General features: G+C 36.4%; 1 protein-coding gene across 8 annotated transcripts in view; it reads left to right on the top strand.

Annotated features, from left to right (window-relative positions):
* CTNNA3 (catenin alpha 3) overlaps window positions 1–18,649 on the top strand; it is a 1,860,557-nt gene that overhangs the window by 1,225,649 nt on the left and 616,259 nt on the right. For all 8 annotated transcript variants that reach the window (XR_009598595.1, XR_009598596.1, XM_004021400.6 and 5 more), the window contains one exon: window positions 1,767–1,923. Coding sequence is in view for 6 of the 8 variants with exons in the window: in XM_004021400.6 (XP_004021449.1) it covers window positions 1,767–1,923 (157 nt within the window). In the remaining 2 variants the exon portion in view is untranslated. The remainder of the gene's footprint in view (window positions 1–1,766; window positions 1,924–18,649) is intronic.

Here is an 18,649-nt window from a genome sequence, read left to right as displayed (position 1 = left end):
TATTTGAATGGTTTTATCTAACTTTTAGTTCTAGCATATTTGCTAGAAGTGGCATTTTGTGAAGCATGATGTTCTGTAATCTGCTCTTATTACACATTGTGGGAATATTTCCATGTTCTAAAGCATTATTTTCTATAGAGTCATTTATGTCTGTATGATATTTTTGACAATAATTGATCTATCCTAATTTAAATTATTAAAAGTCCTGTCAAAACTTTTTCAGCACCTCCGCATTGCAGTCCAAGCTCTTTCTTACTCTTGTATCCTATTACAATAGCCTCCTTTGCCAAATTAATCTTTTTAAAGTGTAGTTCTGAGCAAATCACTCAAAAGTCAAAAGGACTCGCCAGCACCTTCCAAATAAGGCTCCAGTCTTGAGCAGGACAGTTAAGGGCTCGTTATGCATACCCAGGCTCTAGGTGAGACTACTTACCAGTCTCATAGCATTTCTCTTGTTTGCTCACCTTTTGAATATTGCCGCTTCTCTCTTCAAATTCTTTCCCACCCATGTTGCCCTCTTTACTGGGAAGCCTTGCTAAAATTCCGTGTCTTATCCCCCTTCTCTGCACTATGTTTTCTTCTTAATTCTTATAACCATAGAAGAGACCATATACTTTTATTATATTCATTTACTAATTTCCTGGGCTTCACAGGTGGCTCAGTGGTAAAGAATTTGCCTGCCAGTGCATGAGCCGTGGGTTCTATCCTTGGGTCAGGAAGATCCTCTGGAGAAGGAAATGGCAACCCACTCTGGTATCCTTGCCTAGAAAATCCCATGGACAGAGGAGCCTGGTGCGTCACAAAGAGTAAGACATAACTGAGAAAGTGAGCAAACATTAATTGACTATCTCTCCGAACTGGAATATAAGCTCCATGAAGACAGTGATTTTTTTTTCTTATGTCTTGTTCATTGAAAGAAAATGAAAGTGAAAGCAGCTCAGTCACATCCGACTCTTTACAACCCCATGAACTCTAGCCCTCCAGGCTCCTCTGTCCACGGAATTATCCAGGCAAGAATACTGGAGTGGGTTACCATTTTCTTCTCCTGGGGATCTTCCCAGCCCAGGGATCAAACCTCCGTCTTCTGCATTGCAGGCAGATTCTTTACTGTCCTAGCCACCAGGGGAGGCTTGTTCACTGCCATATCCCTAAAACCAAGAACAGCGCTTGATACCTTCAAACAAACAAACACAAACAAAAAACCTCATAATATATTTGAAATATTGAATGATGATGAGTGGACAAATGAAAGAATTGATCAACAATGAATATCTACTGGTAAAATTCTTCAAGTCCTCAAGGAAGTCAAAGCTTTTCTTTCTGTGATTTGCACACAATGAGGATTCACTACCTACTTGTGAAAAGTAAATACAAATGACCAGTTAAACATCATTCTTTCCTGAAACCTTTTCTTAGAATTGCTGCTGAAGGTGATCTCTCTACTCTAAAGATTGTCAATCATTTCTGTAATTATGGTATATACTGAATACTCTACTGAGCTGGAGTTATATGATGTCCTTCTCATTAAGTCACATGCAATCTCTTTATAGGCAGATATCAATTATCTTTTTTATCTCTTGTAGTTCTTAGTACATTGATGCTTGATAAACAGTTCTAAAATTAATTACCAAAAATAAACTTAAACTATTACCAAAAGCAAAGGAGTTACACATAAGGGCATAAACAGATCTAATTTTAAAAAAATTGTCATATGCACAATGGTAAGTATTCTGAAATCACCAAGTGAACATTCTGTATTTTTATAGATTATTAATGCTGCACTGGCTTTGGCTGCAAGACCCAAAAGTCAAGTGGTCAAAAAAACCATGGAAATGTACAAGCGCACGTGGGAGAATCATATCCATGTCCTCACTGAAGCTGTAGATGACATTACAAGCATTGATGACTTCCTGGCTGTATCTGGTATGTTTTTTATCTTTTAATTTTGTGTTTGCTCTTCTCATTTTCTGCAATAGGATGATAGCAAATATAGTTAATTTTATGAAATATTATGAGATGGTTTTAATGATAGCCTTTCTAGAAGCAAAGTGCTACTATGTATGATCTAGGATAATGAGTCTCAGGTCTTGTAATCCATACATCTCAACAATTTACACTGCCTCTGAAAGAAATCACTGTTCATGGGCAATGCATAATTGAAAATAATGGCTGGAAATTTTAAGCATTTCCTGGCTTTTCAAATAAATCATCATTTCCCATCCTTTAATATAGTTATATCTCTTGATTTTCCTCCACATTTTTTGAAACAAGTTTTTCTTCACTCAGAAAAATAAAAATAGGAAAACTATTGAAATATAACACATACTTCAACTACCATATATATTTGAGTAGTGGTGTTCTAAAGACTAAAATAAGTCTAAACACGTAACTACATCAATAACAGGTTTCAGATTCCATGTCAAACCTAGATGATTCTTTCATCACATAATAGAATACAAGATTGTGAAGTTTCTCTCATAAAGACATATTCTTGGAAACATAACTCAGGTTTTGATTATACTGTTGTAACAGCAAAGAACTAAATGCTTTTTAATATTTTTCATTTTCTTAAAAATACCTCTCATGAAAATAAATTATATATATTTTTGAGAGATTTTCTTGGAATGTGATGATCCTTTTTTATAAAATGAAGTTTCTCATGATTTTCAAACATCATTTTATATTTTCAAATGTTTCCTGATTGCATTTTATCTACCTTATCGATTTCATTATATATGTATATATTCTCATCCTGAACAATAGTAACCTAATGTATTTTCTTAACAGAGTAATGAAAAGAAAAGATGTGCTAGTTAACTACTCTGACATTGTTTTATATCTTTAGAGCTAAAAGTTTGAAAATAATAGAAAATGAACAGCAATAATATTAATATGCCTTGATACCAGTATTCAGAAATAGCAACTAATGATATCCAGTTTATTTCCATCCAGCAAAGTCTTTATGCTGGACAGAAATAAATGTTTTCAAATTATTGTGTCATTATGCCTTTTTATAGGTAATAGTAGGCTGAATTTTCCCACATTATTATATTTTTTCAAAAAAGTCATATATATGTTCTTTTATTTTCATTTAGATAAATTTTAACTATTATAAGCAATACTTAAGCATATTTTTGTCTATTTTCTATCTTTTGAGTATAGACTTGGCAATGTGAATTCAGTCAGTATCTTACATTTGGTCAGTCTTTTGTAATTTAGTTGTTAAAATGCTAGGTTCTGTTTTTCAGTTGGTTCTTTTGGTTACAAGGTGAAGAAACCTGCTCATGGTAGTTAATATGAAGGCAGTTTATTATATCAGTTGATGACACAGTAGGGAGAATCTCCTGAGCATACCAGAACAGGAGCCATAATCACGTGATGAGAAAAGTGGGGAGCCTGGGATCTGAGCAGCTGTGTAGGGCCTCAGAGCAGGGGCTCACGGTTCCCCTTTCAGTGCTGGATTCACCTGATCTGGCAACCTCTGAATCTGCTCCTTTCTGTGAAAAAGTTTAGCACTTAAGAATGTTTTGCGTGCATGTAAGGGAAAACTCATATGAGAGTTGCTTAAATAACAAAAATCATGAATTATTTCATGTCATTAGATATTTAAGATAGTAGACTTACTACCCCTAACACATCAGAGGACTTGGATAGGACTAGTCCCTGTGTGTGGGAAGGAGTATCTTATCACTAACATTTTTTTTTAGAATTGCCAGTACAGGGTAGTGATAAATAGTGAATTAATATTTAATGTGTTTCATTATTGTTTTTAAAATTCTCTGTAAAGAGTGCACTCCATTATTTTCTGTTCCTGGGGTACAGGTACAGGTTCTTACTTTCCTGCCTTTTGATTGGTTGTGATTGAGTTATTCAGTTTGCTTCAGTTCAGTTGCTCAGTTGTGTTCCACCCTTTGCAACCACAAGGACTACCGCACGCCAGGCCTCCCTGTCCATCACCAACCCCTGGGCTTACTCAAACTCATGTCCATTGAGTTGGTGATGCCATCCAACCATCTCATCCTCTGTTGTCCCCTCCTCCACCTGCCTTCAATATTTCCCAGCATCAGGGTCCTTTCAAATGAGCCAGTTCTTCGCATTACGTGTCCAAAGTATTGGAGTTTCAGCTTCAACATCAGACCTTCCAATGAACACCCAGGACTGATCTCCTTTAGGATGGACTGGTTGGATCTCCTTGCAGTCCAAGGGACTCTCAAGAGTTTTCTCCAACACGAGAGTTCAAAAGCATCAATTGTTCAGCCCTCAGGTTCCTTTGCGGTCCAACTCTCATATCCATACATGACTACTAGAAAAACCATAGCCTTGATTGGATGCACCTTTGTTGGCAAAGTAATGTCTCTGCTTTTTAATATGCTGTCTAGGTCGGACACGACTGAGCAACTGAACTGAACTGAACTGAGGTTAGTCATAGCTTTTCTTTCAGGGAGCAGGCATCTTTTAATTTCATGTCTGTAGTCACCATCTGCAATGATTTTGGAGCCCCAGAAAATAAAATTTGTCACTGTTTCCATTGTTTCCCCATCTATTTGCCATGAAGTGATGGGACCAAATGCCATGATCTTAGTTTTCTGAATTTTGAGCTTTAAGCCAACTTTTTCACTCTCCTCTTTCACTTTCATCAAGAGGCTCTTTAGTTCTTCTTCATTTTCTGCCATGAGGGTGATGTCATCTGCATATTTGAGGTTATTGATATTTCTCCCGGAAATTTTGATTCCAGCTTGTGCTTCATCCAGCCCAGCATTTCTCATGATGTACTCTGCTGCTGCTGATGCTAAGTCACTTCTGTCATTTCTGACTCTTCATGACTCCATGGACTGCAGCCCACCAGGCTCCTACTTCCATGGGATTATCCTGGCAAGAGTACTGGAGTGGGTTGCCATTGCCTTCTCTGGATGTACTCTATATATAAGTTAAATAAGCAGGGTAACAATATATAGCCTTGACATATTCCTTTCCCAATTTGGTGCCAATCTGTTTTTCCATGTCCATGTCTAACTGTTGCTTCTTGACATGCACACAGATTTCTCAGGAGGCAGGTCATGTGGTCTGGTATTCCCATCTCTTTAAAAATTTCCCACAGTTTGCTGTGATTCACACAGTCAAAGTCTTTGGCATAGTCATAAAACATAGACCAGTCATTTATTAACCATTTATCAACACTCAGAGCCCATCATGAAAATCCCATTTCCTTTTGCCATTCATTGGTCCAGGAGTATGACTGATATAGGCATCTGGGTTTCTGTTCACCTTTCCTCATGTTACATCTCAAAGAGTTACACAGTATAACTTAAAGTAGGAAGGCGAGTTGGCTTGTTGGCTTTAACGTATCAAGGAGGAAATCTTTTCCAGTTAGTTTCCATCAGATCTCCTCTTGTCATAGGTCAGAATTTGGTCCTGTACCTACTCCTGGACCAATAGATGGCAAAAGGAAATGGGATTTACAGGATGGGCTCTGAGTGCTGATAAATGGTTAACAACCACCTGTAGCCAGAGAAAGTAATAGTCCTAATTCATAGCACTTGCTTGATTTCTGTGACATAAATACTCCCACATTGGCAGGTTTCCAGCTGCCGCTGAACTCTGAATTGGGAAGAGATGCCTAAAAATAGCTCTTGTGAGCTGACCTAAACTTATCCTAGCAGTTCACTGGGCTTAGACCAGTCATAATTCAACTTTTCTGACTAGTCATTTACTATACAAACAAAGCTAGAGATTTTATCAGCAGGAACAAATGGGAAGTGGCTGTTAACTAGAGAAAAAAAATGTGTTTTCCCCAAACTTAGTGGATGACTTACTTAGTGGCACCCACTGCTTTCTTAAGTTTCTGTGTCTTCATAAATTTACCTTGTGATAGATTAGCCTGAGCTCTAGTGCTGTTTCTCATTATATCCAGTTCCCACAGATAATATTTGCAAATAGGGAGAGTCAAAGAGGTCCCTTCCTCACTGGGCTCTATCGTTGGTAAGAGCACAATGATGAATCTGAGGTCTTACTCATGGCAAAAGCATTTCTTCTTGAAGAAAGAAGAAAATGAACCTCAAGGGAGAGGTGAGCCAAGCCAAGAGAGGCATGGGTGCTAGAATGATGAGGTACAGAATCTTTAAGATAGGGCTTTTACATATTCATCTGTGTGGGCATGGACTGACAGTTTTGATTTACAGTTGCAAGTTACATAACAACTGGCTCTATTGTGCATGTCTTTCCCATAATTCAGTCTGTTATAATCAGATGTATGTATGTATAGAGTATTTATGAACCTTTAATAGACTCCTGGCTGCCTAAGGTCTCTTGAGGACATAGCTATGCATCAGGGGCACATGTGCCAGAGTTGGAGAAGTCCTTGTGGTTAGTTTGGCATCCACTGTGCACATAGGTAACATGCTCTGGAACTGGAAAAGTCTCTGCGGTTATTTTATAGCATATCTATGAGCTCTCTTGGGCTGTATTGGAGTACGTCCAGGGTGGGGTTTGAGATCAGCTTGAATCTTTTTTGACTGGACCACCCCTAGTTGCTCATGCCTAAATTCCTACCTAACACTAATGGCTTCTCAGAATTTTCCCAGTCAAATAAATGAGAAAGAATTTAGTTTACTCTATGCATATTTTTAGTACCAGTTCAGAAGTCCTAAATTCAAGATCATAGGCCAACCTGTGGATGAGTTACCTTTCTTAGGATGGCTAATCAGAGTCACAATCTGGCAGCTTTTGTGTGGGACAGATTTTGAATGACCTCTCTGGTACTACTTTACAATTATCTTTTAGAATATGCTGTTTGTATTCACAGCTTCTCTGTTTGCCAGGTAGAGTGACTGACTGGTTAGTTCTTAGGATTTCATAACTATGAATTACCTTGAGAATATTATATTTTCAAACTTTTTAAGTAAGCATTTCATCTTTTTTGGATTTTCTTCCAGTAGTTGATAACAATGGTAAATTATTTTGATGTTTTAATAAGAATAAAGAATAGGGATCTTAAAACAACAAAATTCTGTAAAGCAATTATCCTTCAATAAAAATAATACATTAAAAAAAGGGGGGTTTTGAAAACATTCTTACTTTCTCCTGAGTCAATTGTTAAAAGTTATGGATTCTCAGGACATCAGCTCTCCATATTTCTATGTATATATGATACATTATTTATATATACATATATATAAATGAAGCCTAAAATCAGTGAGAAAAGATTCTTGGACTTTATTATTTTATTTTCATTAACAAAGGAATAAATCATCTTCATAAGATGTTTGCCCGTATATAATGTTTTAGCATGACTAGATCTTCCAATCGGAGAAGGCAATGGCAACACACTCCACTACTCTTGCCTGCAGAATCCCATGGATGGAGGAGCCTGGTAGGCTACAGTCCGTGGGGTCGCACAGAGTCAGACACGACTGAGCGACTTCACTTTCACTTTTCACTTTCATGCATTGGAGAAGGAAATGGCAACCCAATCCAGTGTTCTTGCCTGGAGAATCCTTGGGACAGAGGAGCCTGTTGGGCTGCCGTCTGTGAGGTCGCACAGAGTCGGACACGACTGACACAACTTAGCATCAGCAGCAACAGATCTTCCAATATGGATCAGTAGCTCTTGGAATAATGGCATTTTTAAAATAAAATACCAAACATCTTTGGTTTTGCTATTGCATTTCCAAATATAGTAATATCATTAATGATTTTTAAATTATGTGTTTATATAATCACCAGTTTCTCATATACAAAAGTGAAAATACCAATTTTTAAAAAACCATTTTTGTTTCTTGCTATACACAGAAAATTCCAAAAATAAGTGCAGTCCTTTCTTGAAAATCATAAGGAATATAGTTACCTCACAAATGTATTATATATAAAAATTTTATGTGCAAGAATAAAATGAAACAGTGACCCAAATCCACTTTCAAACTGAGTTCTCTAACATTCAGTTGTCTGAAAGAGGCTCTTTTCAGTTTAATGTTAATTTATGTAATACTATCAGTGCCATCTTACAAGTATTTAGGAAAAACCTTCAGAATGCATAGGTCCCAAAACTTTTGTCTTATCACTCACTACAGGGATTATCCCCACACCATTAACTGCACGTTTTGTCATTCTCTGAAAACACTGTAACAAAACACCTGTCAAAAATAGCTGGTCTGAAGATTCTTTGACCACATCAAGTTCTATCCTATATTTAGAAAGACAAGATAAGATTTGATAAACTTTGTATTTCCAATCTACCATTGGACCTGATATAACCAGTTATCCATGTGGGAGTATAAAAATATTTAAGATCTCTGTTTAAGATGTGAGTTTCTAAGAGGAAACATTAACACATAAATCAGCCTTTTGAACTATTGTATTAATTGACTCATAGTGAGCTGTAATCCCAAGGAACTGAATTTAGAAGAAGGAAACTTTGATAGAAAAGGGAATGACTCGAACCATAAGAGCTATTCAGTAATTACTAAGAACTGATTAAGTATGAGGGTTTGTGAAGATATGGCTTTTGTTTCACTTATTCTTTCATTTATTCATTAAATATTTACTGCGTAGTTTTAAGTGCTAAACCCTCCAAAAGGTACTGGAGACTTAATAATGAGTAAAAGTGGAAAAGATAACTTGCAAGACAGTCATAACGATGGAGATTATTGGAGAGAGGGGACTACATGAACAATGGAGGCAGCCACTGACAAGGATCTGGAATTTTCTAAAGAGGAGATTGATCACTTATTGATTAGAATTAGCACTGCTGTTCCTTTACTGTAACAGTTTTTTCATTTTAAAGATAACATCTTATCGATTCTCTGTGAATTATAGTATTGGAGGATGCTTGAACATTTTCTCTATTCCATATCCTACATTTCTCTTTAATGCCCGTGTCCATTGCTATCACTCCGGTTCAAGCCTCTGTCTCTTACCTGAACTGTCATATAATCTTTCTAATTGATCCTTCTGCTTCCAAAATTTTGCTTGAATGTTTTCAGTAGGTATTTATTGAATGAAAAAAAAAAGTATTCACCTTCTTACTAATAATTCTTCAAGATTAATTTGGGAGGATTTATGTGTTATACTTTCATTAAACATGTTCAGCCTTGAATATTTTCTTAAAAAGTCGAATTATGAAATATACAAGCATTAATCATCACAGTGTTCTGAGACTTTGACTTAGTGACACAAATGTAACCCTGATGTTGCCATCAAAAATGCTATAGCAAAGCCCTCTGTGTTCATGAAACTATAGTAAACATGATCTTTCAGTTCAGTTCAGTTCATTTGCTCAGTCGTGTCCGACTCTTTGTGACCCCATGGACGGCAGCACACCAGGCTTCCCTGTCCATTACGAGCTCCAGGAATTTGCTCAAACTCATGTCCATTGAATCAGCGATACCGTCTAACCATCTCATCCTTTGTCTACCCCTTCTCGTCGCATCTTCAATCTTTCCCAGCATCAGGATTTTTTCTGCTGTATCAGTTCTTTGCATTTGGTGGCCAAAGTACTGGAGTTTCAGCTTCAGCATCAGTCCTTCCAATGAATTTTCAGGACTGATTTCCTTTAGGATGTACTGGTTTGATTTCCTTCCAGTCCAAGGGACTCTCAAGAGTCTTCTCCAACACCACAGATAAAAAGCATCAATTCTTTGGTGTTCTTTATGGTCCAACTTTATGTTCTTTATGGTCCAGCTTTCTTTATGGTCCAACTCACATCCATACAAGACTACTGGAAAAACCATAGCTTTGACTAGATGGTCCTTTGTTGGCAAACTGATGTCTCTGCTTTTTAATATGCTATCTAGGTTTTTCATTGCTTTTCTTCCAAGGAGCAAGTGTCTTTTAATTTCATGGCTGCAGACACCATCTGCAGTGATTTTAGAGCCCAAGAAAATAAAGTCTGTCACAGTTTCCACTGTTTCCCCATCTGTTTGCTATGAAGTGATGGGACTAGATGCCATGGCATCTGTAAAGTTTTATCTGAATCATTTGACAAAGGAAAATGAAAATAAACTTTCTTTTCCTTCTTAAGTTAATTCTAAATCGTTGTTGTTTAGTCGCTAATCTGTGTCTGACCCTTTCTGACCCTTTCTGACCTCAGTCAGAGCACACCAGACTCAGTAGAAAGATTCAAATGTTAATTAATTTCCCACAAACTAAGCATTATTTAATCTCATATAATGTTTATGGAATAGGTGTTGGGATAAAATGACCCATAGCCCATATCTATACAATGATTAATTAAATAATTATAACCAATTATTTATCATCACACATTCTTTTATGTATCCCTTCAACACCTACTTGAAACTTTAATTGATTAAAGACATCACAGTGTAAAATATATTCTTTTAAAATTGAGATTTGAAATTGTTGTTTAGTTGCTAAGTCATATCTGACTCTTTGCGATCCTATGGACTATAGCCCACCAGGCTCGTCTGTCCATGGGGTTTCCCAGGCAAGAATACTGGAGTGGGTAGCCATTTCCTTCTTCTGGGGATCTTCCTAAATCATGGATTGAACCCACATCTCCTGCATTGGGAGGTGGATTCTTTACTCCCAATTCACCAGGGAAGCCCAATATTTGAAATTATATTCTACAAAAATGAATTTTGATAAAAGTGTGTGGGATATCAACTACATGCAAAGCAGTTTGCTGGGAAATGGAAGAGGATGCAAAGAAGGAAACAGGACAATATTTGCTTTTAGGGAACTCAAATGCTGTGGAATTAATGATGGTAGTTATTGAGGGAAAGATTGATAAGGAGATGTCAGGATATTGAGAGAAGGATTGTTAAGGAGATAGTGGTTAAACTGAACTGTTGAATTGAACCCAGAAGAAAGTGAAATAATAACTCAGAAAGAGAGAAAAGCATGTGAAAGTGCATGGTGCATTTGAGGGACAGCATGGTGGCCGATATTACGGGAACAAAGGGTCCATCTGGATTAATACTGGACTCAGAAAATCAACAGGTGACATCATATAAAGCCCTGAACATTTTTAAGAAAATGTAAATTGTCTAAAATTTTAAATGGTAGTGGCATCAATATTTCAGATAACTAACACCAGATGCTGAGAAACATCCTTATAGAAGTAGATAGATTAGAGCAAAACAATGCTTTCTTTGCTCTCAGAAGTGAAAATAAAGTAAACAATATAAAGCAGGTATTCCCTCACTCTCTCCAGCCCTCCTCCAAGAAATTAAAACATAAGACTGACACACACATTGAGACATGACAATAGGAAGGTGAGGTGAAAGCCAATTTGTTGACTTAACTCAGGTTGAAAACCCCAGGTGTGAATGTAGTAGGAAAAGGAGCTCCGCCTCATCAGAATAGTCCTAGAATGACTTGCAGCCAGGATATTGCGTGCCATTGGCCAAAATCAGGAGACCGTCTTGTTGTGGTTGTAAGTTTTTTTTTCTCAGTCCTCTGTGATTATATTTTCATGTGATTATGTATGGCTGTCATTGCCGAGACGACAGACAAATTATACACACAGTTTTACATAAGGAATGACGGGGGAAAGGTTACATTCAAAAATGATCGAATGAGCTCCCCCAAAGTAGTCCCTATTGATAATTATGTTTTAAAGTTCTGCCTATACATACATGACCAAAGGGTAGTTTGGGCATGCCAACTGAAATTAAACACACATCATTCCATGTACTAACATGCAAGTTCACTCAAGGCCCTCATTTGAATGAACAGTAAGTACACAGCAGGATTGTTGTTCAAAGGTTATAAATTCAGTATTTAAAAAGTGTATAATTAGGAGTTCTATTTTGACTTTATCGAAATCAGTCAGATTTAAGAATTTTTATCAGAACTCTAAGGCAGAGCTGTCATAAACATCAATAATCCTATTGATAAAATAAATAGCATCAATCACTTGCATTTTAAATTTGTATTGAGGTATTTTTAAAAAAATTCCTAAATTGTGCAGATGTGTTAACTATGTACTTACAAAGGATATGGAAGATAAATCTTTAAGTACGTATTTCTTTAAAACTGTCTTAGTGAGTGCATGAACAGTTCTTGATAGCCATAGTATTTGCCATAGCCAGATATACTGACAGGAACTCTTAACAAAAACAGAGTGTTTCAACTCTAAGCATATGCATTTGATCAATGTAATGTGAATGATTTAAAATCCTTCATATGGTGAATCTTGTGGACACTTTATGGTCAGATAAGGGATTACATGGGAAGTTTACCTTTGTGATATGATGCCTACTCCCTGTCCCCAACCACCTCCCACCCCACCTGCTAATGAGTCTAAGAGGTGCCCTTGAGCATTCTTAAAGACCAATTTTCAGCTAGAGTTGAAGGGGTTTTAGTCAGGAAATACAGGCTGACCCTTCCCTATATGCTCTGCAAAAGTCTTCCTCTGGACTCATAAAGAAGCATGCCTCCTGCTACCCATGTGGGTGCAGATACGAGGTCTGAAAATATGAAGCCATGTATCTGAGTTTGCAAGTTTGTGTTGGCATAGACTTAAGGACTTTGATAGCATCCTAGGGGATTTTTATTAAGAAAACAAGAAAAAAATTCTACTTACAGAGTGGCTCCTGAGCTTGTTCTATGAACAATTTATGTATACAGAACAAAAGTAGCCAAGAACTAGCTTTTCACAAAGCACATATGATTATCACTAAAATGTCACCACTAAAAGAACTCTTATAGATTATACATCAAAACAATGAATTTTATCTCTTGAGTTTATGGAAAGCATAGAAAGAAAAGAGTCTGTTTAGAGAGGGTTAACTATGCTTAGAAATGACAAGTCTGCCAGATCCTACTGGATCTATGATCTTCAGGAAATAAATGAACCTCTGACTCACTAAATGCTCTCCTCTAAAATGTTAATAATTATATCATTTTGCTATTGTCTGAAGGTTTGTGTCTCTGCAAAATTCATATGCTGAAATACTAATGCATATGTGCTCAGTTGCTCAATCGTGTCCAACTCTTTGTGACCCCATGGACTGTAGCTCTCCAGGCTCCTCTGCCCATGGAATTTTCCAGGCAAGCATACTGGAGTAGGGTGCTATTTTCTACTCCAGAGAATCTTCCTGACCCAGGGACTGAACCTGTGTCTCCTGTATTTCCTAAATTTGCAGGCAGACTCTTTACCGTTGTGCCACTTGGGATCTTATAATAATATCCAGTGTGAAAATACTAGAAGGAAGGGCCTTTGGAAGATTCTTAGGTCATGAGGGTGAAGTCTTCATGAATTAGATTAATATTTTCATAAAGCAGACAAGAAAGCCTCTTCCCCCACTGTGCTTCTGCTGCTGCTGCTGCTGCTAAGTCGCTTCAGTTGTGTCTAACTCTGTGACCCCATAGATGGTAGCCCACCAGGCTATAGCAAAAGGCACTGGGTGTAAACTAAGGAGGGCTTTGCCTTCATTTTGGATTCTCAGCCTCAAGAAGAGTGAAGAAATAAATTTCAGTTGTTTATTAGTTTACTTCACTCAGTATGACACTTTCTAGGTCCATCCATATTGCTGCTAATAGCATTATTTCCTTCTTTTTTGAATAATATTCAATTGTATATATGTACCATGTGAAGGTACTTCCCTGGTGGCTCAGATGGTAAAGTGTCTGTCTACAATGAGGGAGACCAGGGTTCAATCCCTGGTTTGGGAAGATCCCCTGGAGAAGGAAATGGCAATCCACTCCAGTACTATTGCCTAGAAAATCCCATGGACAGAGGAGCCTGGTAGGCTACAGTCCATGGGGTCACAAAGAGTTGGACATGACTGAACGACTTCACTCACCATGTGAAGAGTTGACTCACTGGAAAAGACTCTGATGCTGGGAGGGATTGGGGGCAGGAGGAGAAGGGGACGACCGAGGATGAGATGGCTGGATGGTATCACCGACTTGATGGACATGAGTTTGAGTGAGCTCCGGGAGTTGGTGATGGACAGGGAGGCCTGGCGTGCTGCGATTCATGGGGTCGCAAAGAGTCGGACACGACTGAGCGACTGAACTGAACTGAACTGAACCACATCTTCTAACTCTCCTCTGTTGATGGGCATTTAGGTTCCTTCCATGTCTTGGCTATAAAGAGTCAATAGTACTTCAGTGAACATTGCAGTGTGTGTGTATTTTCAAATTATGTTTTTTTTTTTTTTTCTGAATATACATCAGGAGTGGGATTGCTGGATCGTATAGTAGGCATTTTAGTTTTTTCAGTTACCTTTATACTGTTCTACGTAGTGGCTGTTTCAATTTACATTTCCACTAACAAGGTAGAAGTGTTCTCTTTTCTCCACAACTTCTCCATATTCTTTCCATCATTGTTTGTAGATTTATTTTTGATGATGGCCATTCTGATAGGTGTGAGGTGATACCTCAATGGAGTTTTGATTTGTATTTCTCTAAGGTATGATGTTAAACCTCTTTTCATGTGCTTTTTTTCCATTTGTGTGTATTTTTTTTGGGACATGTCTATTTAGATCTGTCCATACTTTGATTGGGTTCTTTGTTTTTTGATATTGAGCCACATGAACTATTTAAATATTTTGGATATTAATCCATTTTTAGTTGCTTCATTTTCAAATTTTTTTTTCCCATTTTGTGGATTGTCTTTTCATTTTGTTGGAGGTTTCTGTTACTGTGCAAATCTTTGAAATCTCTTGTATTCTTATATGCTAATAATGAAAGATCAGAAAGCAAAATTACCATCACATCAAAAAGAATCAAATACTAAAGAATAAACCTATCTAAGGAGGTAAAAGAACTGTGCTCTGAAAACTGATGCTGATAAAAGAAATAAAAATGACACAAGCATCTGGAACTTCCTTGAATTGGGGAGAAAGATGTACCTAACTCTTAAGCATTGTTACTCATTCAATTTTGAGTCAAATAATTAGAAAAGCTCAAGTCCCTTCTTCTATTAATCTTTGGTTGGCCATGTGGACCATTTTGTATGATCATGATATAGCAAAATAATTATCCCTTTATGCTAGAGTAGATATGGTTTAGGTGAGTATGAGACTCTTCTCCCTCTTCAGAAATTAATGAGATTCTGAAGAATTTGAAGCTAAACAAAAGAAACATCCCAAAAGAACACCACTCAAAATATCAGATGAGTGAAAAATTCAAAGAAAGAGAAGCAAACACACATCATGGATGTGTGAAAATTGTCAGGTTTTTCTTCATTTCAGTGCCATAAATAGTGCTTGATATACAGCAGATACTTAAGTAATGGTTTCTTTAAATACTTTTTACTTAATAAACTCTCATTTGATTTCTATAGATGTAACCTCCAAGTGATCGAGAGCAGATTTTAGTCTGTTCATATCTCAGAGCCTCCCAACACAGGCATTAAGGCAAAGCCAGAACGTATATGTAGCATAACTATTTCAGGCAACTGCAAAAATTAAGAACAGCTATGCAAAGTGATTTTTTTCTTTTATTTTGGTGTAGTCATGTATCCAAATCAAGGCTTCTCCTCAATATATAATTACACAGAATGATCACACTGTACCTTTCGCTGGTGTAAAAGATGAAGCTCATTTTCTGCAGTGCTAAAGGTTTATATGCCAGGATCTTTATATCCTAATATAAAATCTGATTTACTTTAATTTTAGTTTTTAAATTCACTGAACTTAAACTTTTTCTGCTTAATTAGGCACTAATAAGTGATGCAAAATGTGGAGTTTAAATATGTTTCAAACATTTATGACACTAACCTAAATATTGTCATGATAGTAGACGTGAAAACTTTAATGAGCCTTTGGAAAACTATCTGTGAACCAAATGAAAATCTTGTACTTTACCACATTTTTAATGTGACATGGCTGAATGCTACGGAATTGTCATAATTTTAAGTAGTAAGTATAAATTCATTTTATCTGCTAGTGACATATGCAAGAAGTATAAAGAAGCACAAATTTATTATGATTCCATTGAAAGTTCAGTATTTTTCCCCTCTAAATATATAATAGTATTTTATGTAGATTCCTTAATATTGTCTTCTGTTTCTTAAATAAATTAAAATTGATAATATTTTATTGTTATTGTCAGAAATATTACTTATTTAGCAAACAGGACTAAAAGTAATTTGTTGGGCAACTAAACATAGGTTGCACTCACTGGTAATAAAATGTCACAAATCTACTTTTTTTTTTTAAACTCAGATAGTGACACTTCATTATAGGAAATAATTTAAAATACTGTTGCATCTCATAAATTTGGAAACTGACCCTCAGAACAAAGAGCTATAGGCATAGTTTTGGATATATAAATTTCTTACAAGGATAATCTAATTCCTATTGGACTTTTATTATCTGTATCTTCTTTTGCTTTACAGAGGGTAAAATTCTAATTCTCTCTTTCTTTAAAAAACTCCACAGGTTTAAATGATATATTGAAAATTAAAATGATATGTTTAATTTGTATTGATATTGGTGTGTGGCATATTTTACATAGAAAACAGAAGAAAATATGATTTTTGTATCACTGCTTTTCCTATCAGCAACCAAATGACCTTTATCATCTTAAATACTAGTCTATGTCTATCAGAGTAAGCTTGATTATTAAAAGAAAAAATAGCGTTACACAGTGCCTATTCCAATCATGTCATTTTCTGCCCTTTTCACCATATTAATCTCAATATGCTGAAATCCTATCCTTAGACAACCATTTTATCCTTAAACCTTTTCCTCCTTTAAGCCTTTCTGTGAGATTCCCTTGTGGCTCACAAGGTAAAGAATTGGCCTGCAATGCAGCAGATCAGGGTTTGATCCCTGGGTCTGGAAGATCCCCTAGAGAAGGGAATGGCTACCCATTCCAGTATTCTTGCCTAGAAAATTCTATGGACAGAGAAGCCTGGTGGGCTGTAGTGTATGGAGTTGCAAAGAGTCAGACATGACTGAGCACTATCACTCTCACCATGATCCTTTAAAATTTTGAATTTGTTGTATAACTTTACCACAGTTTATTGTGATCCACACACAGGATGGTATGTCTAATTTTGTTGAAGAGATTGCTAGTCTTTCCCGTTCTATTGTTTTCCCCTATTTCTCTGCACCCTTCACTTAGGAAGGCTGTAAATTTTACCACTTTATGCCTTATAAATACTTTTATGTTTTTCCTTTATTATTTTAAAAGTCCTGGAGGGCAGGGATGCTATTGTTGGGTGAATTGTGTTCTCCAAAATTTATATGTTTAAGTCATAACCCTCAGTACCTCAGAATGTAACTATAAAAGGAGTTAGAGTCTTTAAAGAAGTAAGTAAGTTAAAATGAGGATGTTAGGTTGAGCCTAGTCCAATATGACCAATGTCTTTATAGAAGAGAAATTAGGATATAAACATGTCCAGAGTGTGAAGACCAGGTGAAGATATAGGAAATCTATAAGCTAAGAAGAGGTATTAGAGGAATAATCCCTGTCCATACCTTGATCTTGGAGAAAGAAATGGCAACCCACTCCAGTACTCTTGCCTGGAGAATCCCATGGAGGGAAGAGCCTGGTAGGCTACAGTCCACAGGGTCGCAAAGAGTTGGACATGACTGAGCTACTTCACTTTCCTTTCACTATACCTTGATCTTGGACTTGCAGCCTCCAAACTGAGAAAATAAATCCCTGTTGTTTAAGCCAACTAGTCTGTGATAATGTGTTAAGGCAGCCCTAAAAAATAATACAGCTGTAATTTATGTGTTTGCAGACCATTTAGCACAGTATCTTATATCCAGTAGTATCTCAATAAAGGTCATTAAATTGATTTCTTACATAGTTTATTCACCGTGAACTAAAATAAAGTTTTGTTTCAGTGAAGTGGAGAATCACTGAGACAATTTCCTCTTTGACCCTTAACACAGAAGAAATAAATGAAAACCATGCTTCAGTGACCCAGCCTTACTTCCCAAGTTGTTTCTTTAGTGTCCAAAACTGAATGTACTTTTGGCAATTGTGGAAATTTGAAATGATGTCAGAATCTTCTTATTTGTCCAATACTGACTGAATCAAATTCTGGCATCAATCATTTCATAGCATTTGTACCTTCATTTCTTAATTATTACAGTAAGAAAATAGTGATTATAACATTAATCAAGTCAGAAATCACTTCATTATTATACTTGATGTAGATGTACCATTTTAAAATATAGTTTTATTAGTATATTTTTCTTTTGAACTCTGAATAGTAAAATAATTTCCTTATGACTACCTCACCAGATTTGAATTCAAATCCCATGGATCGAAAGGAAACAAGGTTCGTATTTTGATATTAGCATTATTTTCATAGTTGATAATAGTCATGCTAAAAACAGTTTCCTTAGGACTTTTGTGAAAGGTTTTCATTAGGACATATATGGCATATGACATATATGACTTATCTAAGTATCCAGTTAACTGAAGGAGAATGTGAAAGTGATATAGAAAATGAAGGGGAAAAAAATAGGGTCTCCTTTTATGTATCACACTGTGCTATTGATTTAGGAGATTTTCTTAAATTGCTGTCATTACTGCCTAGTGGAAACAGTTTTAATTCATGAGCTAAATAAAATGAATTCTAGTGTATTTTCCTTCTGCAATGAAGCTTAGCTGGATTTCCGGGTTATATAGGCGCCTTTATATCCTGTTAATGATTCAATTCAGTTCAGTTCATTTGCTCAGTTGTGTTGGACTCTTTGCCACCCGATGGCCTGCA

Source organism: Ovis aries, chromosome 25 (assembly GCF_016772045.2).
Source record: "Ovis aries strain OAR_USU_Benz2616 breed Rambouillet chromosome 25, ARS-UI_Ramb_v3.0, whole genome shotgun sequence".
NCBI classification, from domain to species: domain Eukaryota; kingdom Metazoa; phylum Chordata; class Mammalia; order Artiodactyla; family Bovidae; genus Ovis; species Ovis aries.
This window is presented reverse-complemented; position numbering and strand designations above follow the sequence as displayed.